Below are 25,309 nucleotides of genomic sequence, written 5' to 3'. Positions count from 1 at the left end.
CGCCTGTTCATGTCTTCCGGATAGCAGGGAACAATATGGTACAAAATTTGCGCATGTTTATTTTGGGGGGGCCACTGCCCCCCTTGCCACTTGTGCGCACACCTATGCTGACATAGACGCAAGCAGACATCGCTGTCACAAATAAACGGCTCTTTGCCACTGTGAAAGGTGGAATCTTGGGTTTAGATGAAGTTAATTGGACAGACCGACTTGGATAGGCTTGGCTATTAGTTCCTAACTGTTGGCACTCAAGCGAATGCCACGCTCTCCATTGCCATCATGGTGGCCTATAAAGAAGAACACGTGAGCCAGTGTGTGCGACTGCATTGAAAACACGACAGCAGCAGCGCCCGCCACAGCTATGCCGCCACCTGTGGTGCGGGGTCGATGGGAGGGACTTGGTAGTTGAGGTGCATTTTCGAGGCGCCAGCTTCTTCCTTCGTGTCCCCTCTCTCAGTCTTAGCGACCGTCATTACCCACGGAGATAAACTCTGTTCTCACTTCTCGCAGTGTGCATACAGCAGCGCGGGTCATGACCTACGACCACATCACAGAGTCTGGTATCAGTGACATGAGGTGGTACGGTCATGAAGGCATGACTGGCTCAAATAAAATCTAATACTAATGCTTGCAAACGGAAAGCAAGAAACAGTTATGTTTGCGATTTTTCAAGTCTGTTTTTCGCGGCACAGTCACTTTCTTTGAAGTTCATGGATTTCTCTGACAGCTTGATTATTTGGACCATTTCATGTGTCCCACCGAGTCCGAAAAATCGGTCGGTGACTATACTTATGATTCTATCAGAAAAACATGTAGGGTAATGTAGTCATTTCCCCAACAACAAACATTTTTCATAGCAAGGTTCCACTTCGACCAAATTTTTGCGAGTAAGCCAACAGTTTTATTTTTTTTGCCATGCATCCAAATATGCCTAAGGCCTAAGAAGTGTAACACCTCATTTGGTCTCACTAAGAACGGTGCCCAAAGTCAAGTTTGTACTTGAGATGCTGCCGATATTCCCCATAGATTGGCACATGCTGACAACATAGCACACATTCACTAGTGCACATGTAAACGTGCACTCAAATCATTGCTTCTCTGCCATGCGAACTTGAGCAGCAGTGTCCGAGTCTAGTCCTTTTGTCCTTATTGAGCAGAAAGGAAGCAGTGAAGCGGGTGAAAGGCTACATCGAGACCATGAACAGATAAAATTAGCGCCGCTTTTGAAGCAAAGACTGCAAACACACAGAAGAATGCTTCATAGCCCTGACTTTTCCATCACTGATGCTAGCTAGCATTTCACCACCGCTCATCTTATCTAATTTGCAAAGCATCACCAACTTCGAGGCACAGCTCACTGCACCGAAGCCTAATTACAAAAAAAAAAAAAAAAACAAGCACTGGCAGAGCAATGGCTGTGGGTATGCTTGCTGCTCTGCCTCCTTATCTTTCTTTGACATCATCACCTTCCTGTTTTGGGCCCTCCGCACGGCGGACACTATGTCCCGCACAGAATTTTCCCATTCCCATCTGGGACGACAGAGTAGCTTTCGAGTACGAGTGCATGAAAGTACCTGCTATGCTTTTGTCTGTGCTGCATGACAATACACTGTAGGCTGATATCCAGAGCACTGTGAGCATGTGGAAGTGTAACAACATGCAGGAAACTGATGATGATGATGATGATGATAGTGGATTTTTATGGCGCAAGGGGACCTGTGGCCAAAGAGCGACATGGCACAAGGAATTTTCGTTTGCTCAAGGTTGGGTCAAAGATCCAATTCCCAAGCATTTCATCATGAACAAGCCGAGCACCAAGCCAGCGGAAGCTTGTACCTATTGTATCTCCGGTGGATAACCGGCGGCACTGGGGATCGAACCCAACATGCAGGAAACTATTACCCGGTTCTCCCAATGACTTGAGTTAAGAAGTTCAAAAAAAAAAGATTCTTTTTCAGCTTTTTTTTTTTTTCATTCTTGAACGAACACAATTGGGTCTGAAAAGTCTGGGGCGTATCCATGAGATTTCTCATTAGAGCATGTACACCGCAACGAGGTTGCAATGAAAATGGAGTACTGTGAAAATCGCACCACAGCACTGGTGTCGAAATGGCAAAAGACCAACACCGAGTGATTTGTAGAGATAAACATTCATGAACTACCTAATCCAATTTGCCTATGTCACAGAACTGGTGTAGCTAGGCAACTGACCACTAGGCCACCGCTGCACCAGTTCATTTTATTGGGGCTCGACTGCACGCGCCTCTGCTCTTGGTTCACATGTGCTGTTCCTGTCTTTTGCCAGCTTGGCCTCGTTTCACAGCACACCTTCAAGTGTGGCTTCGGTATGGTTTGTGGGTGTTTAACGTCCCAAAGCGACTCAGATTATGAGGAAAGCCGTAGTGAAGGACTCCGGAAATTTCGACCACGTGGGGTGTTATTTAACGTGCACTGACATCGCACAGTATGCGGGTCTCTAGAATTTTGCCTCCATCGAAATTCGACCGTCTTTTGGGTCAGCAGCCAAGCGCCATAACCAGTGAGCCACCGCGGCAGCTCCTTCAAGTGTGGCACTTACCCTTTTTCTCCCTCAATCGGTCTCCGCCAATCCATGCGACTTTACTCTCACATGCCTGAATCAACCTTTGCAGCAGGAAAAGCAACTCCAGACTGCCAGGTGCATAACAAGAGCAACAGAAGCACTATAATACTGTAGACAGGGAAGATGCCAGTATGGAAGCTGAAAACAGTGGTGTCTCACATGTAGACCTGCTCTTAATGATATGCCCTTGTGGCACCACAGCAGCTTGAATTCTAAATGAAAGAGTGCAATGAAGCAATTCTGCACGATGTGACAATGCATGTTCCACATGGCAGGCAGTGAGACTCCCCTTACGAAGGGCCACATGAAGGGACATGCGCTGCTGCACATAGTGGCGAATACCCACTTCAATGGTGCAGCTCTGCCCAGTCATGCTGTTGTTGTCGCCAGTCATATTCATGTACTTGAAGTCAGCTGTGCCACTTGACGCCAGGTACCTGGGGGTGCCCACTTAAGGAATCTACAGAAAAGTTCTCTCAACACACACACACACACAAAGTTTGCCACACATGCTGCTCAACAAACAAGCTCCTTCGAACAAAAACAGAACTCAGGAAAATAATCAGAAGACCTACCTCACAGATGACTCACTAGAACTCTTGCCCCATGCACTGCAACCATACAAGAAATCCGTCAGCGATCCTGTCTGTGAACAAGCAGAGTGCCCCACCGGTGTAACAAAATGTGGTTGCTCAGCGGGTTCACTCAAACATTCTTTGCGTATTGCCATGCGGAAAGTGACTGGTGGTCTGTCACAGCAGTGCCTCATGGATACTACAGATGTGCAGAAACAGCCGTAAGGTGTCCCTCAAAAGGTGGAGGAAAATGTCAGTTCTGTGCAAGGGCTGCAAACCATTGAGATCACATGAAAAAAGTGCGGCCCTTACATGAGCACGTCCAGTATGTTCCATTTTTCTTTTCTGAAGTACAAAGCTCTGGTATAAACCTCAGGTATTGGAGGTACACATGTACTTAAGGAAAAAGAAAGGAAAACAAATCTAAGTTGTATATCAAGTTAAAATTACCTTGCTCACATGTCCTCGCATGTTCAATGTTGCAACACTGCAAGTGACCTATACCTTCATGATACTGTCGTAAAAAGAGGTACAATTCCACATCTGTTCCCATCAACTGTGCTAACGTGCACAGGTGCGATGTGCTGAAACATTCACAATGTAAGGCTCAGCCTTGCCCAAAAGCAATCTCTGGCAACTGACCTATGGCTACAGCTGGCCACTAGCAACCCCACAACTCCACCCAAAAGCATACAACTCCACAAGTACGCTGCACATGTCACAAAAGGATACACGGCGACCGATCCCCAGAAGGCAAACAGCAACAGGTGCAGCAGATATGGCAGGATCGGAAAAAACAGTGCTGAAGGCATCAGGGCCACCGCTCTGGGATCAACCAAAACCAATGGAAGAAAAAAAACTGACTTTAGCATCAAGGGAAAAACCCACATCAACTGGTACTTAGCAGCACAAGAATGGCAAACACCACAAACTTCTTGCGCAGTGAAATCCATTAGACTGGAGCTTAAATATAACACCAAAAAAGGTATGGAAAATATGCCTGGAAATCAGGGCACATTCAGTACTGGGGTGCATGCAGTATGCACAGACACACACTAACTCACAGCAAAAAACAAAATAATAATTTACAATGAAATCACAAATGAAGACCAGACGCACGAAGGGCATAAAGACATTGGAGTATTATTATATGCATAACGTAAAGAACAAACATACGAACAATAAAACAAAGGGTGTGCAAATACTGAAATTTTCTAATACCAATAAAATATGAATATCAAGCAAAAATAGCTTTGAGTATCAAACGTCTGCTCAGTTTCAAAAAAAAAAAATCCAGAAAGATAAATAGGCAAACACTGCTGTCCTTATTTCTTTTAAATGTGTGTATGGTCTTTGCTAGGCACGTCCAAATAGTAGTGGTTTTTTTTGGTTTGAAGCATATTTGAAGCAAACAGTAATTTTATTTGAATAGAGTAATCCCTCATTACAACGAAATCGCTTTACTTTAAATATCGCTACATTCAAAATTTCTTCCGGTCCCGACCGAAACGCATGCATTTTAAGCTGCATTACTCGAAGCGCACGAAGAGCTTGACCCGCTTAGAGCAATGTGGCGAGGAGCAAAGGCATCGCCGCCGAGCAACGCCGACTCTTTTGCGCATGCAGTGTCAAATTATTACTGCCGATGAATTAGTCTCATGCAGGCACAGAACAGGCCATAAATGTACCAAACCTACCACCGATGACCTGCCTAGTAACGGGTACCAAGCGAGTGCCAAGTGCCCCCAGCTGTTTACAGCAAAGTGAACGGAAGCTGTCAAAATCCATGGTGCAGCGCACTCGAATCGGTCGCAATCACATCACTGGTGTCCCTCGTGATAGAATCCACACGAAAAAAAAGTTTTTGTGACGCTTTGCGATGCCAGAAAGCCGAAAAGTGACTTGGATGCCGAAAAGTGACCAAAAGACCGTGGGCCGACTTCCATGGGGTGTGCTCGATGAGCAAAATTTTACCGCTCTAAAGAGCACTTCTGGGATGAACTGAGGATTGGGCGAGTCGGTGGTGACCCATCATATTAAAAACCAGCGCTTAGGAACACAGACAGAGGACAAGACGAGACACACTGAAAGCGCTGTGTGTCTCGTCTCGTCCTCTGTCTGTGCTCTTAAAGGGGTGGAGACAACATATTTATGGTTGGCGTGTTCTTTGTTTCAAACGTTGCATATTGCCCCAGGACACATGATACACGCTGTGCAATTCATATAAGTGCAGTGAATAATTTATCATTGCATTATTTATACTTAGCGATTTCGGTTTCGGTTTCTGAGCGCCGGGGTGTGCTGCGACGTCATGATCAGGGAAGAGCAGCAAACCTGGTCACATGGGCCCCAAAGGTTGCGACGCTCGTATTGCTGCGTCGGCTGCTCTCGAACCCGTGCTGTGCATAACAGCGCCTTTCGAAATCATAAGCCGACAAACCTGGTCGGTACCGCGATGTGCTGAGAAAAAAAGCGAGCAAGGAACGACACTGAGTCCTGAAACCAAACGGCTCGCTTCGGCCGATCTCAGTCGCCATACTGCGTATGCCAACACGGTTTCTGCGTTGCATTTCGCTTTGCCACGCAGACGCCAACGCTTGGCAGACGTCTGTGTCGGTGGCTCGTAGCTGACCCTGCTCACCTTACAGCGACACGATGCCTCACTTTTCCTACCGACCAATGCCAGTCTCTGTCTTCACTTCGCGCCACCCGCGCAGCCGCGCTGCGAGACTGCTCGGGGCCCCGTGGCTGCTGATTACGATATCTGCTGCTTGTTTAGCAGACAGTCCATGTATTCGCTAAATGAATGCTTCCAGACAATTGTACAGGGTTCAGAATTAACCGTACGGGTACGTAACTCCTCCAGGAATGCGCCCATGACGACGAATGCATCTCAGCGCTACTTTTGTTTACATATCTGCATCTGTATACAGGCACCAATTGCGGGTTAGTTCTCAAGAATTGCAAGCTGCGTTCCACTTAGGTTAAGCAAGCTCATCTCTTTTGTGCCGGTTGCGGGTTTACTTGTTTGCGCAGTGCGATAACTTTGCAAGGATCGCCGAAGAATGCGAGCGCCAGCCTGGGGAATGCTTCATGGCCAGGTTGTTGACAGCGCGTAGGACCGGCGTTTCTGACTCGTTGTAACTGCTTTTTTGCTTTTTTCGATGTGTCCAGTACTTGAATTTAAATTGGTTTATCTAGAGGTACGTTCAGCACCTATTTGAGATAAACAAAATGGCTTAATTTGTTGCCCTCAAGCGACACCGATGACTGTTAACTGCCGCCGCGGGCGCCTGCAGCATTGACCGACAGACTGGGTCACACCGCCTACCAGCGGTGCTTCCCGCTTGATGTATTTGCATCCTAAGATGTTAACAATCCTCGATTTAAGGTCACTGTTGTCAAAACTATGCTCGATGACCATATGTATCCCCTAAAACTTGTGAACTCGCTCTCCACAATCGCCGACATTGCACATATGAACCCGGCAGACTCGCTAGGCCTATTCGTATTGCAGGTGAACCGAAGGGTGAACATATGAAATGTAGTCGCTCGTTCCGCTTATTCCTATTACGGAGAAGGTGCAAACAAGAGAGTCATCTCATCAACTTGAAGGGTTCGCTCGGCCGCCGATATAAGGTGTCGGATGGTGCGTCAGCAATGGCATATATGCCGATCAGCACTCCATCCGCCGAGTCGCCGAAGCAACGTCTCGCCGATGTCGCCGTTCATAGTAAGTCACATTACTGTGTTGTGATGTCACTGCTATTCATTGATATCATTCCCAGGGCTCTACTTCACCGCCTATAGCGCTAGCGATGGGCCTCCACCGTAAGAAAGGGCACTTAGAGAATCTTTGGAGCTCAATTAAACTATATTTTAAGCGCCTGTTGCGTCCAATACTTTGTCGTGGGTGACGTTACATACAAAGGAAGCCCATAACAAGCTTACATAACCTCAAAATTTGATGTCCCAACCCCTTTAGGCGCTGGTTTTTAATACGATGGATCACCACCAACTCGACCAATCCCCAGTTCTTCTACAATTCATCTCTTGTACCTGGGCTTCTTTTATGTGTTGCAACCTGGACCTTTCAAACCCAGCTATGCTGTCATCACTCACAGCCGTATGCATATGCAGAGTGCGCACTGCGTCATGGCATTGCCGCTATAATACCTGCCCACGAGATCTGCAGGCGCTTTGCGTTTGGTTGCGACCTTCGCAGAGCCATACAAGGAGGGTCTGCAAAATCATGAAGAGCGAGTGGTGGCGCCAGGCCAGATTCTTCAAGGATTTGCAATGGACGAAATGTGGCAGCCGTAAACCTCACCAGAACCTGCGGTGCTTTCGCGATTGGTGCAGGACCACAGACCAGCTGACCGACTTCCTATGGAACGCCGTCCTCCCTTCTCTTCCCAAGCCTTCTAAACGACCTCCATCGGAAGGGAAGCTTCTTGTCCTCGGCGACATCGATTTAGCTCCCGATCATATGAAGAATCAGCGCCTTCAGTGTGTTTCCTCTCGTCCTCTGTCTGTGTTCTTAAGTTCTGGTTTTTAATCCGATGGAGCACTTCTGGCACTGAGATGCGCCAAAAAGCATAAAAGAAGTGTCTCTCCGATTATGAACCCATTCACGCTTGCGAGTCGAGTCGCAAGCGAGCTGAGCTTTCGGCAACGACACCAACTGCGGATGCGCCAGGCAACAAACTGGGCTGCTCCTTGGCTGCTGTAGTCGTCGCTAAGCCTAACTGTTGACATCTGCCAAAGCAGACAAAACTCTCCAAAGTGCGCGAACAATGCCATTCCCGAGAGTTTTCGCTTCAAACGAGAAAGCGACCCGCAGGTCGCGCTTGCACGTGTGAACAACGGTGCTGTCGAACTACTGCCTGGCCGTAAGCGACTACTGGTCGCATGCCCTTTGCCGTGTTCGACACGAGGCATGACAACGACTTTGGGGAAGCCGGTCTAAAAATTTGCTTGCCGCTCGCCATAATCAGCCTGCATTGCAATAAAAAACAGCCCCTAGCTTTGTTGCACTTTTGATGGTGCAAATCGACTGAAAACTTTCCGAAAACACGAAAAATCCAAGCGTCGCCGCTGTCAAAATGGTGGTTCAACGCAACCACGGTGTTTCCCCAGCGATTTTCTCGAGGCGCTCATGTTCCTAGACATTTTTCCTAGACATTTTGTTCCTAGACATTTGTCAATGGCGCGGACGTGACGCTGCGCGAACACTGACACTCGGACCGTAGAATTAGCACATTGTCATCGACAACGATGCATCGAAAACTCTCGCTCTGAAAACTTCACGGCTGCACACCTCGGGAAAAAACTGCCCAGTAGTCATGCAAAGCCTCTACTGCAAAACTGTTCCGTTTTCACGATCGCGCTGCGTACCCACAATGAGTGGCTAATAGTTTTTTGAGCACAACAAACAACCTCAGACTCGAGTTACAGCATTTGCGGCCCTTTCCAGCGCGATACGCTTGTAGTATTCCGTGACCCCCCTCCATAAAAGCAGCCACTGCCTTCACAATTCAAAATAGCCTGATGGTCGAATGCATGGGCGGCAACCACAGCCTCGTGCAATGTTTGGTCAGATTAGAGCAGGGGTTGCACGTGCCCGAAAAAAACTTGAAACAGCCAACGCTGACTGCCTTTTTTGCACTTGAATAAAGTTTTGCTTTACTGAATATACTGTATTTTGACTTCCTCGCAGTTGTAGCGCAATTAAAGCTCAACTGCTTTAGATCTTCTCGGGTGGTTGCATATATCGAATTACCGCTTATAACGAACATTTCCGCCGTCCCGCTGACTTCGTTATAATGAGGGATTACTGTAGTTTCGAAGCAAATATTTCAAATACTTCTGGCACACAAAAAAGGTTGAATGGCACTTTGGCTATTTTCAAAATTATGCATACTTTTCAAACATACAAAGCCATTACATGAAAAAAAAAAAAAGAGAGAGAGACTGCATTAAAGCTTTGTCGCACTCATTCAAGCTGTGTAGACTTTCTGCAAAAATGGCCATTGGAATTTGAGGGAGCTGGCCTCCATGCGGTGCCGGCGCATCTGCGGGGTGCGAGACCTATATGCGGAGCCTCCAAATGCTGCTCTTAATTGTGACTGCGTCCTTGTGCAGCTGTTGCTTTTAAGCGGCGACTCCATGACACCTGCTAGGCGTACGCGGTGCACACAGCATGTTAGCGCCAACCTGCATCAGGCATCAAAAGGGGCACCTGTCTCGTGCATCTCATGCTTTGGTAGAGCAGCTGCAGTAGCTGCAGGCAGCTGAGACTCACTCTGCAGAAGTCAAGAGAGTCACGCATCCTTCGATTAGGGAGATTTAACTATAGTGTACTAGATTAGGGGTAGTGGGTCGAGGGAAGGCTGTGCGCTGAGGCCATTTGCGCCGACGCAGACAGATGGCACCGCCGCTCCCTTCACATGGCATGCACGCACGCGCTGACGACAGCACAGTGGGTAGTCTGATTATAATAAGGCAGACATGCTGAGGTGGTTATTCAGACTCGCTAAAGTTTAACCTTGTCCCAGATAGCTGCGGATGGAAGTCAAACATAATATTTATTCTTTTTTATAAAGACACTTGTAACAAAACCTTGGCTGATGTGGTAGGCATGTGAGCGAGTTTGCTAGTTTGCTGCAGATGACATGGGCACGCAAAACCTTACTGTGTTAGAAAAAAAACTGCAATAATTTTGCTAACAGTGATGTAATATTTATAATTTGGCGTGTAGATGGACTGGGTGAAGCTAATAACCGCAAAGTCTACACGCTCCTGCTCATGTTCGCATGCCATGCTGTCTTCTGTGTTACACTTATCTGCGCTATTCCGACTTTTGACGATCAAGGAAGTGCAGGCATACAAGTACATAGAAGACCAGAATTAAGCTTATCGGTTCCGTGTGAGTAGTACACCAAACAGTACTTAAACGAATAATTTTTTTTTACGAAGGATGTGGCATACGTCGCAGCTAGATGTCAACTGTGATGCGCAACAGTATTTGGTGGCTGTCGTTCTTTGGTATGTTACTTTTCACGTGGTATTTTTTGTGATAATTGCGATAGGCCAGGATAAACAACATCGTGGAAGTTGGTCAGCGCTCAAATGAAGCTAGAGACGGCACTGAGCATTGTGTGAATTTGTATCGCAAGCGCCACATCATAGCCGAGCATAACAAACCAGGTACGGGGCAAAATATGTGCACCACTAGTATGTGCGAGCATCTCCTAAAATATGCACTGTTAATTGCAACTGAAATAGATAATAACGTGCTTATACTTTGTCCTTTTATTGAATCAAGTTTAAGCAAATCTGGAAACCTAGATAACTTAAAAACAGCAGCAGAAACCAAAACCAAGAAGTAACACGCATATGACAAAGACGATGCTGCTTCATCTTCATCATGTCTGTGTTACTTCGTTTCTCTCAGCTGCTATCTTTAATTGATCATGTACCATCACGATGGAAAGAAACTCGAACAGTGCGGCTTGTACACGCTCCGCTGTTCTAAGTTTCATTCATCGCGCTTTTGCTTCGGTGACAGCAAAAAGATGCTAGAATCATCCATGATGCATTCCAGGACGACTCTAATGTCTTTTTCGTACCACACAGGTAAAAGCGCGATGAAAAGAAACTCAAACAGCGGAGCGTGTACAAGCCACACTGTTCGAGTTTCTTTCCATCGTGATAGTACCAACTAGCTCAGCAGTCAACCTTATTAACCTAGATAAAGCATGCGACATCGCCAAGGGTCTTAGGTCTTAATTTCTTGCAGTCTTGGAAGGAAAATGCTTCATTCAATCCCTATATACAGTGAAAGCTCGTTAATTCACAACTCGTTAATTCGAAATTTTGGATAATTCGAAATAGTCATCGTGGTCCGGTCCGCAGTGCATAAAGTCTATGCGCGTAACAGCTCGTTATTTCACTCAAAAATTGGCGCCGCCACCCATAATTCGAACTGCGCGCCGCCAAGCGCCGCTGTTGAAAACCATCGTTGGAAGCTTTCACGGCAGAACGATAGATGGCACAACCATTGGAGCGCCGCTAGGGTGCTGGCACAAGTACTAACCAGTCTTTCCTGCCGCGACTGCTTCGAGGAATGACGTTTTAGTGTTTTAGCCCTTGTTTTGCACGCCGCTTGCTGTGAGCTTGTGTCCGCGAGACGTGTTCGCGTGGGAAATACTGCGCCAAGACGGTGAAGGAGAAAGTGGCGATTCTACGCGAGGTGGACGAACAGAAGGCCAGCAAAGTGGAAATCGCGAAAAAGCACAGGATTCCACCAAGCACGTTGTCGACCTACGTCCGAAATAGGAAGGCCATCGAGGATGCCTACGAAGCCGAAGATTTCGCCAGAAACAGAAAAAGGCCATCACATTGCTCACAGCAATGCACATGTTGGTGTGTGCATGGGAGCAGGTCACGTCGTCCACAATTGCAAACTGCTTCCACCACTGTGGCTTTGCTGCCGGAAGTATGGAAGAAAGTGGCGACGATGGGAGTCGAGAGCCTCTGCCTGCGGCTGTGCGTGCTGTGCTGCAGGACGTTAGTTTTGATGATTACGTTCAAGTAGACAGCGATGCAGCAGTGTGCGGTGCCCGAAGTGATGAGGACATTGTCGCTGAAATTGTTGGGGAGCAATCTGTCCCAGAAGAGGCAGAAGACGAGGACGACGACGAGGAGCAAGAGCCCGTGCGTCCGTCTGCGGCAGAAGTTATGGGAGCGCTGAATGTCGCGCGCCTTTTCTTCAGCTTTGAAGAGGGGGAAGAAGACTCCCTGCGTCGCATTCGCGCGCTAGAAGACCGAGTGACTACGGTAGCCCTCAGAGAGAAGAAGCAGAAGATGATAACAGATTGTTTTGCTAAATAAATGTTTTTCGTGCCCTCCGGGCATTAAACGCGTCCATTTTTGCTCACTTTCATTAGTTCGAATTTTGGTTAATTCGAATTGGCCTGGCAGCCCCGTGAAATTCGAATTAACGAGCTTTTACTGTATTACAGTCGAGCTAAATAATACTGTATTACTCGGTATATGACGAACCATATATTGAGTAAAAGTAATCGTATTTAAGGTATGAAATGTTCCTAATAATGCATGGTACTATACTGTAAAAAGCCCATATAATAGCAGGTTTCTTTCCAATCATTAGTGTCCTAAATTTTCGCCTCGTACTATTTGCGGATCCGAACAAAAATTTTCGAAGTTACTCGAAATTTTGGTTTTGTTATTGCGACGTGGCTACGGCTTGGCTTTGCTATTGGCACGTGGCTACGGCTTGGCTTCGTTACTCTCGAAAAACGACGTCACAATGTCATTTCTTTGTTGTTGATTCGTTGGCTGTGCCGGGGGGAGTCATGGTGTGCCGTGTGCCTGTTGACAACACACGTGCTCGCATGTAAGCCACACTTCGTGGAGTGGATGTTTTTTTGGGAGCAAGATGTCAGGGTCTCAAAAACGGCACTCAGCTGCTTTCAAGCCAAAAGTGATTTTAGCTGCGGAGAACATCGGCAACTGTGCAGCCGGGAAGCAGTTAGGTGTCGCCGAGGGAAGAATTCGTGGACGGCGACGACAGAATGAAGCCATTTTCGCATGCAGCGGAACACGACGAAGCTCTCGCGGCCCGAATAATGGCGCATTCCCAGAAATTGAACTTGGCCTGACGGAGTTCGTACAGCAACAGCAAGCCGTGCATCTAGCTGTGAGCGTGGAGCTTATGCAGGCAAAAGCTAGAGAGCTTGCAAAAGATAAAGGGATACCGCGCTCTGCCTTCAAAGCAAGCAAGCACTGGATCCATTGCTACATGTACTGTGCTGGCTTTTCACTACACCGGCGGACCTCGATTTCACAGAAGCTGCCTGAATTGTTCGAAGAGCTGCTTGCGAGTTTTCAGCGCCATGCTATTTCTTTGTGCGAGTCAAAGAACTTTCTGTTGGGCCAAATAGCCAATGCCGATCAGACGCCGGTTTACCTGGACATGCCATCGCCCCTCACCCTGCACGAGAAGGGGTCTAAGCAAGTTAGCGTCCGGTCCACTGGCAACGAGAAGACGCGAGTTAGTCATATTATCATGCAAGGCAGATGGCCGCAAGCTCCCCCCTTACGTGATCTTTAAGAGAAAAAAAATGCCGAAAAGTGAGGAGCTGCCGAAAAATGTAATCGTGAGATGTCATGAGAAAGGGTGGATGAATGAGAATCTAGTCTTGACCTGGGTAAAGTCCGTGTGGTGTAGGCGACGTGGTGCACTGTTCTCTCTGCTGTCCATCCTTGTGCTGGATGCATTTTGTTGCCGTTTGGCCGATTCGGTGAAGAGGCTGCTATGCGACTGCAGCACTGAACTCGTTGTGATTCCGGATGGGATGGCGTCACAACTACAGCCCCTAGATATATGCGAAAACAAACCCTTCAAGGACGCAGTCAAGTGATGCTACGCAGAGTGGATGCGCTCAGGTGAGCCTGCAGTGAAGCCATCCGGGCGGCTGAAGCTGGCTTTGCCAGCCACGGTGTGCAAATGGATCGTGGATGCGTGGGCGGCCATCCCAGAAGATCTTGTGCATCGTTCTTTTAACCCTTTGACACACTATGTACACAACAGTGTACAAAGTGAACTGGCAGCATTTTCATGGCGAGGCTCCTCTTCAGTTGATGTGACATGGTAGTACGATGCCATCACTGCACGCTGCATTGCAGCCACATCGTTGGAGTTGTTTCTCAGGGCCCAGCCATAATAGTCTGTCAGTTTATCAATGAGAGCCTTTGTCAGCCTGCCCTTCCCTCCCAGTGACTTTTCACTTTTCTGCACAAGGTTCCGCAGTGCCGTGCCCATCCTCTTTTGGACGTGGTTGAGGCACTCTTCTTTAACAATGGGGACTAGTCCGTAGACGTTCTCTTCCACTAGGGCTGAGAAGAAGGCACCGTCTCCATCAGAAACAAGCGTTGTGTAACGCAGGTTGTGCTTTGAGACTGAACGGTTGAAAAGAATCAAAGCTGCTTCTACTTCCATCCTCCCGGGCTTAGCATCAGTGTTTTTCTGGAAAACATGACGCTCATACCAGCTTGAGTAATCTGCATCTCCAGGTTTTGGTCCTACATGACAACCAAGGCACTGGTTAGACAGAACCACAGCATCCATGATGAGGCCTGTATGGTACTCAATCATCGCCCCAACTCCAATGTGGGATGTGTGGCCACGCTTATGCCAAGTTCCATCATATGCTACAGTGATGTCTGCAAAAGCTTGGGTCCATCTCCTTGTAGACCTCCTTCACTGCAGCAGCTGATTCGGCGTAGAACTTGTCCATGCACTGGATCTCTCTGTCCCTGAATGTCTTCTTCAGGTGCTTCTGGAATGTGCTATGATGAAGCCCTCTGTGAGATACATTCATCGTTGCCCAGAAGTCGTTGAGAGCTGTCTGGCCCTTGCCAATCTGCTTCATTGCCATAACAGCTAGTATGTTCACTTCAAAGGCCATTGCTTCATTCTGGCGTTGGGAGTTCCACGAGCTTGCAACCATCCCACAATGTGGGCACATCAGTTCAAGCTTTGTTGCCAGTCCAAGCTGGGTGCCTTCTTCAGGTCAACCCGGACGCAAGGCAATGCTTGCACAAGGTGCTAGAGAGCAGATCGCTTAGGGTATCCATTTGCACAAGGCAAAATTTCGCACCTTCACTTGTAGCGGTGGCAGATCTGGGATCGGGCGTCATCGCTTCAAACTTCCGTTGTGTCGCTGGCATGGCGCCAAGACTTTCTTGAACAACAGCACGTTGTGCATCCACCGCCTCGATCTCCTCGCGCGTCAGGAAATGCGTTTCCAAGTGAACGGCGCGCGACGCATTGTCACGCTTCGGGGTAGATTCCAGACCGGAGCTGGAGGCCGCAATCGCCGAGGTTGAAGAGTTCGGTACACAAAGCGTGCCCGAAGCAACGCTTTCTTGCACCGAAGAAGCTGCTGGTACGTCGCTGAAAGCGGTGATGCAATCACTGTCTGGTAGTGATGTAGCAGAAGCTACGCGGCTGGAAGCATCGACACAGTGGCTGTTGGTGGCACGCTTCGCCGCACGAACCAACTTCACAGCACGCTTCCACGCACCGAACGCGTGTAACGTCTTCCGCTTTGTTGGACGCATCGTGACTGAGCGCGCAACAGTCTGCAGGAAACTGTTCGGACAGCACGGCGAGATATTGTAAAGACGGTGACAACAGCGAACACAAACCTGGCGAAACGTGAAGAGAGCGCACAAACCACAAAGACCGCCAACAACGAGAAAAGGATGGCCATGGCGGCCAGTGCAAACGATGCGCCGGCCGCCGCCGAAAGGTTACTGCCTCGTCAGCGCGTGCAGCAGCCAATAGCGGCCGCGTGATCCCCCGCGTTCTTGCGGAGCGCGCCCTTCGCCCAATCGCAGCCTCGCATTTCAAAAGCGGGAAGCTCGAAAGGCGCTTTGAGGGCCCCAATCACAAGCGAGCCACGCTGCCGCCGCGGTCGTCAGAGGAGGCAAAAAAAAGAGCAAGAATTCACGAACAAAACAAGCCCAAGATGGCGGCGCTCGGTTCGCTGGGTGAGAAACGGCATGCGCTCGAAGTTGGGGTATTTTCGGCGCTTTCTCGCAGCTCAGTGGCTGCCGCGGCTTGTTCGATATTTAATTTGAAGTACTTTCACGACGAATTAGGTGTTGATATTTGCAGAACAGGTAGTTTATGACACAAACTGTCAGAATGTTCACTTTTCCAAAAATCGACTTTTTCGCAATTTTTCGGTTTTCAAAGGCAGCGCCCCCCCTTAATCTCGCAAATAAGCTGTTTGTTTAATGCAGTGATAGCAGATGTAGTATATATTATTTCATGAAACAGTGAATGTGGTAGCATGTCGTCCGAAATTATTGTGTGGGCGTACTGCTCCACCAGTAGTAACTTTTTTTTTTCGCGGTGTCAAATGTAATGTGCACCTTCGAAATAGCAGTTATTTCCATGATTTCTCTAGTGTTTACTTGATAAGTCGCGGAATTTTGATGTTGCTATTTTCATCAATTATGATATTTTGCGCAAAATTTTGCACATCCTTGCACAAAATGAACAGGTAGTATTCTGCGCTAGAAAACTACCAACTTGTCTTTCTTAAGGCCTGAGTACAATGTTTAAGCAGAGAAATATTTCATTTCAGTGGAAACAAAAAACAGCGTGCCAAAGGGTTAAGAATCACGGCATCTCGAATGCCCTTGATGAGTACATTTGGGATGATTTGTCGGACAAAGAAATGTTCGAAGAAAGCGCTGCTGATGATGAAGTGTTTTGAAGTGCGAAATGCGATCTAAATAAATGTCTTCTCTGAGCTTTTGTCACTCTTATTATACACGGGTAAAACTTTTTTTTTTCCATTTCGCGTCTCTAAAACTTCACCTCGCATTATATTCGGGTTCGCATTATACGCGGTTTTTTACTGTATCTTTGCGCGATGCCTAAATGGGAATTCTGAGAAAACTTAGCAATGAAGAAATTCTTCTTTCACATTTTTCATGTGTTTATCATACGATGCTGACGTATCATTATTCTTTAACCATTAACAGCAAAGTGACCACATTATGGCAGCAGAAAATGCCAACAAAATACTCATGTTATAGTTTGAATAAAATTATGACATTTCCAAGAATCAGCCGCATCTGCGATATGCATAATGCAAGAGCAATTGCTCCAAGGTCCTTGTTTTATTATGATTCGTTTATCAGAGATGGGATGGAGAGCTCCAAAAAATCACTCGGCGATTGCTCCTCTGTAATGTTTCCAAACACGTTTTAATTACAGAAGGCTTGAGGCCAATCCACTGGCAGCAAAGTTGTTCTGGGTCGGAAGGCGCAGATGTATATTTGGCATAATTGTTGCTGCTGCACCTGATTAAGAAAAGGGCGCCTTCTACGCTGTTTCTTGCCGACGGTAGTGTGCAGGTTCCCTCATAGTATATACAGTTAAACCTGGATGTAACGAACCTCGATATAGCGAATTCCTCGATGTAACGAAGTTTTTAATTCCCCGACGCCACCCTCATTGAAGCGCGTGCATTTGAGACCTCCATGTAACGAACGTGTTGCGGCAGTTGACCTTGATATAACGAACTCGCTAAGCCGACTATCAGTTAGCTTCTGCTGAGATATGAAATTTTACAGAAGAGTTTCACGATGATAAAGCACCAACTGACATGAAAGGAACGTCAAGAGACCGCAGTTGAGACAACACGTCGTGCTCTAGCGCCGTCGGCGCATCTTCATTGCTTTCACTTTTCGAGCGCAATACCACGTGGCACTTCAACAGTTCATGCTCAGAAGGAGCGAAAAATGATGGTGCATAACAGAAACAAAATGGCACGAGCAGTGCGCACCCATCGCACCACGCGGTTGCTCGCGTGATTCCGGTGCCGATAGCTCTCACGCGCCGGGAGCGGGGCCTGCGGAGAGCGCCAGCGACGCAAGGCAAAGAGTCCGTTTCCTGGGGAGCAGTGGCAGGCAGACCAAAAGAGGGAACACACGGGAAGAAACCTGTGCCTCTGCAGCAGTCTATGACGGTGCCGCCACCACGTGCGCTCTCTAGCTCGGCCGCGGTGTCTCCGCCTCTCCCACTCTCCCCACCCCAATCGTAGCGGCACTGCGTGTGCCACGATGGAGGCGGCGGCTGCAGCGGCAGTCGCGCTATCAGTGCGATTGCGGAACATATTTCCATGTTTATATGACTTTGAGTAATGGGGTTTTCAGTAAACATTTTCACATTGATTTCACCTACATTTATTTATTATTTTGGTTTCTGTTCTGCATTGCCTTTTCGGGCCCTCTCGCGAAAACTGCATGTAACGAAAGCCTGGATGTCGCGAATAATCCCGGAAAGGGAAAAGTCCCTTTTTTCAACTTCGTTATATGCAGGTTTAACTGTACAGTAGAGCCTCGGTGATACGAACCTCACGGGGTTGAGAAAAAATTCGTATCATCCGAAATTTTGTATCATCCAAACGAACAAAATTCGTATGCAGACGCATGAAAAATGCATTCATACAGATCTGTTCACGAGTGACGAGATTTATTCACTGCTGTGCGGCCACAGCTCACTTCTCGCGGTGCGTACCGCGTGATTACCGATCGTGACTTTGGCGATGTGCAGGCCCTGCACCACCGCTCACTATGTACGGTGCATACCGCACGATTAGCGATCGCGACTTTGGCGATGTGCGGGCCCGCGCATCACACGATTAGTGATCGCGACTTTGGTGATGTGGGGGCCGCACACCCCACGATTAGCGATGTGCAGGCCGCGCACCGCACGATTAGCGATCGCGACTTTGCCGATGTGCGGGCCGCGCACCACACGATTAGCGATCACGACTTTGGTGATGTGTGGGCCGCGCACCACACGATTAGTGATCACGACTTTGGCGATGTGCGGGCCGCGCACCACACGATTAGCGATCGCGACTTTGGTGATGTGCGGGCCGCGCACCGCCGCACTGGCCGTCGTGTGTACAGCGCAATGGACAATCGCAACATCGGCGGTGTGCGGGCAGCGCTCAGTGCTCGAGGGTGCGGTCGCAGCTTGCGCATTCGTATCATCCATAAAGGCGAGGGAGAGAGTTCGGAACATCCGGAATTCCACGCATCATATACCATGCACACTGGCCAGGGAATTTCGCGAATTCATATCATCGCGAAATTTATATCAACCGGGTTCGTATCACCGAGATTCTACTGTATACACATTTGACATGCAACTAGCATGTAGCATATATTGATCCGTAAAGCTTGTCCGAAGTCGCTCCTGCATTCGGCGTCTCTTCATCACCAAAGAATACATTTGAAGCATTTTCTCTTCTCTGTTCTCTCTTACATCAGCTGGTGACACCGGATGACAATTCTTGTTTCGATGAAATTCGCTTACTCGACACATTGAAAATGCACATAAAAGTACAGCGCGTTCCCCATGTAAACAAGCCGGCGACCATCGCGATGTGCTCAGAAGGTCGAGAGGGCCGCCAAGTGAAACAACAGCGCCGCCGCACGGTGGCTTGAAATTTCGGCGGTTTCTGCCTCACGCACTCCGCTGGCTCGGGCCTTCCCTCGCCGCACTGCCCCTAATCTCGTACACTATAGATTTAACATAGCGCGATCCGCTTTCATGCGGAGCCACTGCACATGCACAGATTGCCCCGAGGATGCCAAAAAGCACCTGGCGCCTGCCTGCTGTTTGCATGCCTGCCCTGTCGGGACCAATGTGCGTGCACATTGGCAGCATGCGGAAGAGGATCACGCCATGCTAGATCTCTCTATTGATGTATGTTGCCATGCCGGTTACAGTGTGTGCTGCGAGCATGCATAGACCAGTTTCGGAATTCGCGCACGAGCGCAAGCGCAAGCACGGAGCGCGGAGTCAGGGCTTTGGTTGCATGCGTGCTGTGGTGCCATCCCGGAGGAGGTGCACTGAACCAAAGCCACATGCAGGAAGAGTTCTGAAACATTAGTTGCTCGAGACAAATACTTTACGATTTCAAATACCAAACATTCGGATTGAATCGAATATCAAACACTTCACAATTTGACCTAATATTCGAAATTATCGAATATTCACACATTCATAGTCTTTGCAGCTGAAATTAAAACTAGACTGTCTCAGCCGCATAAAAAAAAAAATGGCTTGCACTGAAATGCACGGAGCTTAATTAGCAGCATAGCAGCACGCAGCCTGTAATGTGGTCATGCAAAATGAGCGACAAAATAAAAAGCATCAATTGGCACGACTGGCAACCTAAAATAACATTAGGGACAGTAAACCTAATTAAGTCGGAGTTCAAGAAACCAGAAGAAATACCACAATCATCCAAAGGTCAAGTTATCAAATAACCCCCCCCCCTTCCCTCTAAAAAAAAAATTACTAAATAGAGCAACTGAAAATAAAATGCGGCGAAGCTTTGTTAGGCAGCTCACAAAAAGCAATCAGCCCGTGACCAGCACAGCTTCAGTGTGCTGGATGAGCAACGCAGACATAAGCGAAGGGAATGCACATTGGCTTCTGAACAACAAGACTGCTTCTAAAAGGAGCAACAAATGGCCAGCGATGTGTCAGTCTGTGTGTGAAAGTAGCATGCAGATAGGTTTGGTTAGTTGCAAATTTGCAGCTGATAGCTGCTGTTGCCGCGGGCTGGTGATGAACCTCGGAAGCTGAAACTATACGGCCAGGTTATTTTTTTGCCTAGCGACAGGCGCCCTCTAATCGTCGTCACACCTGCTAAAGGCTACAAAGCCCCAGCAATAGGCGGGATTTTTACATGACCACTTGCCCTGCTGGTAACACCTCGAACTCGGCCCACATTTGGGAGCCTGATGAGCAATTCTGCACGTAAGCTTTCCAGCATATCACAGTTGACCGAAAAAAAAGATTGCGGGGCTCTTGCCAAAAGAGTTGAGAGGGCACGTGCCATGCTCTGTGCTGTTTTCCTGACAGTTAAAAGTCGAACTTTAGAAAAAACTGCCCAGATATTTTAGTTGTGCCATAGTCTGATTTCGAACACTGCCGAATTTTTGAAAACACAAATATCCATTTCTCGAATTGAATATGAACCAAATAATAACCGAATTCATGTTCAAAAATTCAAAATATATTTGCACACCCCTACATGAACACCATGCATGTGCAGTGGAATCAGCTCTTTTTAAAGTTGCCCCGAAGAAATGAATGGCTGCAGATGAAAAATTTTTTGCCACAAAGAGAGCCTGATGAACAGTTCCAGGTTTTACGTGCCAGATATGGCTCAGTTATTCCAAGGTAAACTAATAAGAGGTTGTTGGATGGCAGCAGCATGACTACAGTGCAAGATCAGGTGTCAAAATCCACTCATTCACAGCTTGTGTTCCCCAAACCCGTGGTGCACTAAGGTGGGAGAGCGACTCCTCCACCCCCCACCCCCCCCCCCCTCAAAGTGAGAAAAAACCATGAAAAACTGAATTTCTTTGATGAAGAAAGTCCAAGAAAAATGCACTGCACAAACAGGACTGCCTCCCCAACCCCCCCTCCGATACAGACTGCCGTAAATCCCTGCACAAAGTTGCCAAAAATTTTCTGAACTTCAAAATTCAGACTTGTTCAATATTTTGATCTGTAACAAGAAATCCACACCTTTCACTTGGAACTACAGTAAAAGCTCGATAACCTGCACGTGTAGCACACCTGGGATGCTGTGCTGCAGGATGACTGACTCCCAGGAAAAGTGAGATGAGAGCCAGCCACAGGACCCATACATGTTAAAACAGGCTGGCGCACTCACCTGCTCGCTTCCTTGATGAGGGCAATGGCAATCACAATGCGCTTCCGCAGGAAGATGAGCAGAAGCAGCAGCACAATCAGGATCACAGCCGACACAATGCCTGCACCAAACACCAAAGGGAGGCGGAGCCTCCGCTCAACACCAGCACTTGGGTGGGCTTCAAGGCAGACACCACTACTTGTCGAAAACTGCACATGCCTAATCCAAAACCTGGTCTCATGAGGCGAACGCATGTCCACTGATCTGCACATACAACTGAAGAAAACGCAAAAACATCCGACACTGCCCTTTCACAAAACACTGCGCCTCCAAGTGGTGAGCACGCTATCAGTCTGTCACAGGAAATGACCAACTCTGAAAAGTGGCACTCGTAAATGAAGCAACACTCTTCCAGGTGCAAGTCAAGGGAAAACAAAAAGAGAATTCGAATTGAAGGAACTACACAAAAAAGAATTAAAAAGATTTATCCAGCAAGGCACACCCCACTGATAAGGCATTTTCAATGATAAAGACAAAGATGCTTCGGGGAGGGAGCCTTTCATATCAAGAATGGTCTCTGTCATTTCGAATGTTCCCATGAAACTCTGTTATACAAAGTTGCAAATTATAAAGCTGATCTTTAAGCTTTGCACATGAGTTCCAACACTAACCTGGTTGCGCACAAAAATCAGGTCATGCGACCTTCACCAGGAAGTGAGAGTTCCTTTCCCTCTGGTGTACTTTTTTCTTTGTGCCCACTCCTGCTTGGGATCAAGCGACTCTGAAGTATTTCTGACTTGGTTTGGTGTTTGGTTTAATGGCACACAGGCAGCCAAGGCCACCATGCGCCGAGCACAAGGTAAAGGAGAAGTCTTCTGCAGAATTTTATAAAGATGGGAAAAGGTGATCGGTGGTGTAGAAGACCTAAAACATTACTTTGGTGACAATGATAATGAAGGAAAGACATTTTAAAAATGGCCACTTGTGAAAGCTTTGAAGAGGGTCAGGTGACCATCCTTAGCTGGGCAAGGATCTCGAGGCTCCCAACAAATCAAATAAAGACCTCAGCCTTTTTCTCAGGAGCGAGAAAGTGGCTGAGGTGTATGGCATAATGAAGGGGACCAGTGGATCAAGGTTTACAGTTTTTCAAGAACACCTGCTTCTTTTAAAAAAATAAAAACAGAAGATATGTTAACAATTGCATAATCTCCTATGAGCAGTGTTGGATGAAAAGGAATGCATTCATAATAAAACTGGGTACAATACTTTTTTCTTAGTTTTTAGACTTTTGTGCATGAGTATAAAATGTTAGTTCATCTCCACATTTTTCACAAACAGGTTTGTCTTTTTTTGCCAATAGAAAGCTGGTGTAAGGTGTGTGAGGCTTATACGCAGATGGCAGAGAGTTACTTCCTTGATCCTTGAAAGTTTTCTGGTGTACATGAAGTATTTTTGAATAAATAAGAAATACCTCACAAATGTAAATGTAAGGATATCTTAGCTCAGTCACAGCACCTAATTTCTGTCAAGGGAGTAACTACTCATCAGCATCAGCCTGAGCTCAGCCAGACAGCTACAGCGGAAAGGTACATGGCTTTTTCAGAACCTTTACAGGAGAAGAAAAATTTCCTCCGGCCCAGGGCTGAAACCTAGGATGACAAGCTGTCCGGGGCAGAATAAACTTCTTTTCAATTGCAAAGGTTCTAAAAAAAACTGCAGATTTCCTCTGTACTAATGCGGATGTACTCTGTACTAATGTGTACTAATGTGGATGCTAATGAGTAAATTACTCCCCTCAATTTAAACCTACTCTGCCTTGGAGGATTCTCCTAAAAGCATTAGGCAAGTGCATCATTTCTAGGCTGCAATTTGAGCTTTACAATACACCAACACTTCCTCACGCTTCATTGAGCGGCAGCTTGTTTGGTTAACGCAGTCTTTTATAAATGATGCGTTCATAACTGTGCTTGCAGGACTGGACTCAAGAGATGCCAAAATACATCATGCACTGGAATGAATGACTGCGTTGCACATGCAAGACCACACAGTATACTCAGTGCACCAGTTCATGAACCCACCATATGGGGACAGGCATAGGAACTTGCTCTGAACCTAACACAAGTGCTGCGGCACAGCTGTCCAGCACCACCTCTAGATAAAACTGCAGCGGGGCACAAGAACTCACCCAGGACCAGCCAGGTGGTCTTGTTGGCTGAGTAAGCACGCAGGTTCTGGGTGAAGGAGACAGTCACGTCAAACTGCTTGATGAGGCTCTCGCTACCAGTGTCTGAGCTGTTGCGCAGCTCCACATACTTGCTGAAGCTGTAGTAGGAACCTGTCGGAGAGAAGAAGTACCACAAGGTGAGCCCACGATGAACGCACACCGGGCTAATGAGAACAGCCTGGAAAGGTGATCCCTTCATTCCACCTGAACTTCATGCAGCAGCACTACCAACCATCACAGCTTTCCCTATGCGAAACAGTAATGCTGAGGTAATGTTGCCACAAGCATTACTGTGGTGCACATTGTTTCCAGAAAATTTCCACAATACAACTAAGTCATGTCACTGCCCAGCTGGCCACCATGCCAACTGATGCGTCTCTTTTACTAGTCTCTCTAAATATTTCCTCATTCACTAGTGCAATCCCACGACTCTGTCTTATTTTGCATGCTTTTCACTACCTCGACAACAACAGATGCTGTCATGAGCCACCCAGACCTACACGAGCCATGCAAAAAAAGTATGCAACTGAGATATGAAAGGTCAAGACCGCACGTGTGTGTCCAGCCACTGCAGCTAGGTATGGCCTCCATGGTGTGGCTGCACTCACTGTTGGGTGCACACAACTCGCAGCTACAAGGCACTGCAGAAACTGGAAAGTACCAAAGTTGCTCGCATACTGAGCGCATTTTTCCCCCAGAAATCTGTCATGAATGCGTTCATTACACCCATTAATATACAGTAAAAGCTCGTTAATTCATACTTTAAGGGACCGCAAAAATTGTTCAACTTATCCAAATTATCGAATGAACCTGAAAAACTAACAAAAACCTTTTGAATCACCGCAAATTTATTCCCAAAAGACTGGGCAATGGTTGTTTGCTTCGGAAGTGAGAACAGCGTGACAATGACTATTCTTAGTGGTGGAGCTCCATCGCTACTACTTCACACACCTCACAAGTAGCAGCATTGCATGCGATGAGTGCGCAGTTTCGGCCCACTGAAAGAGCGGAAGAACCACACAGATGGAAACACTCAGCTCCACTGAAGCAGGGAGAAAAAAAAATATGGGATAGAAAAGTCTAGTGAGACGCGCCAATCTGTGCCTGAAATGACGCACAGCTCGGCTCGGTTGGCTGGCTGAAGCACGACGCTCAGAAAAGCGAAACTGAAACTGCAGTGTGTCCGTTCCTGGAGACAGAGCCTTCTGTTCATCATCACACCTGCCGCTGCCCGCATGTCAGAGGTGTGCAAGTGACTCTGCAGCATGGTACAGTAGCAGACAGATTTTTCGGACTCCAATAATTCAGACTCACGTGATACTCCGCACTTCACTGAGAAACCATCGCACGCCTCATAGGAACGTGTACATTTTCACGACCGATATTTCGGATTTTGTGGAACCCAAAAGTTCGATTTTTCGGACTAAAACAGATGCCAACAATACTGAGGAGATAGTTTATCAACCGAAAGTTCATTATTTAGGCCTCATATAGACACTAGCGGGCATTTCTGTCACAACTAACCAGATCACTGCCGCCATGAAAGGCGCCGGAATGAATCGGACGGACTGGCTCGGATAGGCTTGGCTATTTGTTCTTCATTGTTGCCATTAGA

The 25,309-nt window shown here is 47.4% G+C and overlaps 2 protein-coding genes across 2 annotated transcripts in view; one reads left to right on the top strand and one right to left on the bottom strand.

The window, feature by feature from the left end:
- Ctl2 (Choline transporter-like 2) overlaps positions 1-25,309 on the bottom strand; it is a gene marked incomplete in the record, with an annotated part of 162,290 nt that overhangs the window by 55,971 nt on the left and 81,010 nt on the right. The window contains 4 exon segments of the mRNA XM_077650539.1: positions 2,949-3,039; positions 3,910-4,002; positions 21,492-21,591; positions 23,656-23,805. Of these exon segments, the coding sequence (XP_077506665.1) occupies positions 2,949-3,039; positions 3,910-4,002; positions 21,492-21,591; positions 23,656-23,805 (434 nt within the window).
- On the top strand, positions 9,235-12,150 carry LOC144116507 (uncharacterized). Its single transcript, XM_077651205.1, has 2 exons — positions 9,235-9,258; positions 11,518-12,150. The coding sequence occupies exons 1-2, from the start codon at positions 9,235-9,237 to the stop codon at positions 12,070-12,072; spliced, it is 579 nt and encodes a 192-aa protein (XP_077507331.1). The 3' UTR covers positions 12,073-12,150.

The sequence above is a fragment of the Amblyomma americanum genome, chromosome 1, assembly GCF_052857255.1.
Source record: "Amblyomma americanum isolate KBUSLIRL-KWMA chromosome 1, ASM5285725v1, whole genome shotgun sequence".
Taxonomy (NCBI): Eukaryota; Metazoa; Arthropoda; class Arachnida; order Ixodida; family Ixodidae; genus Amblyomma; species Amblyomma americanum.
This window is presented reverse-complemented; position numbering and strand designations above follow the sequence as displayed.

Coding starts and splice junctions, on each gene's coding strand:
- LOC144116507 (XM_077651205.1), top strand. CDS start 9,235: ATGCGGTGCCGGCGCATCTGCGGG. Junction 9,259..11,517: donor GGTGCCGGCGCATCTGCGGG/GTGCGAGACCTA, acceptor CGTCCGAAATAG/GAAGGCCATCGAGGATGCCT.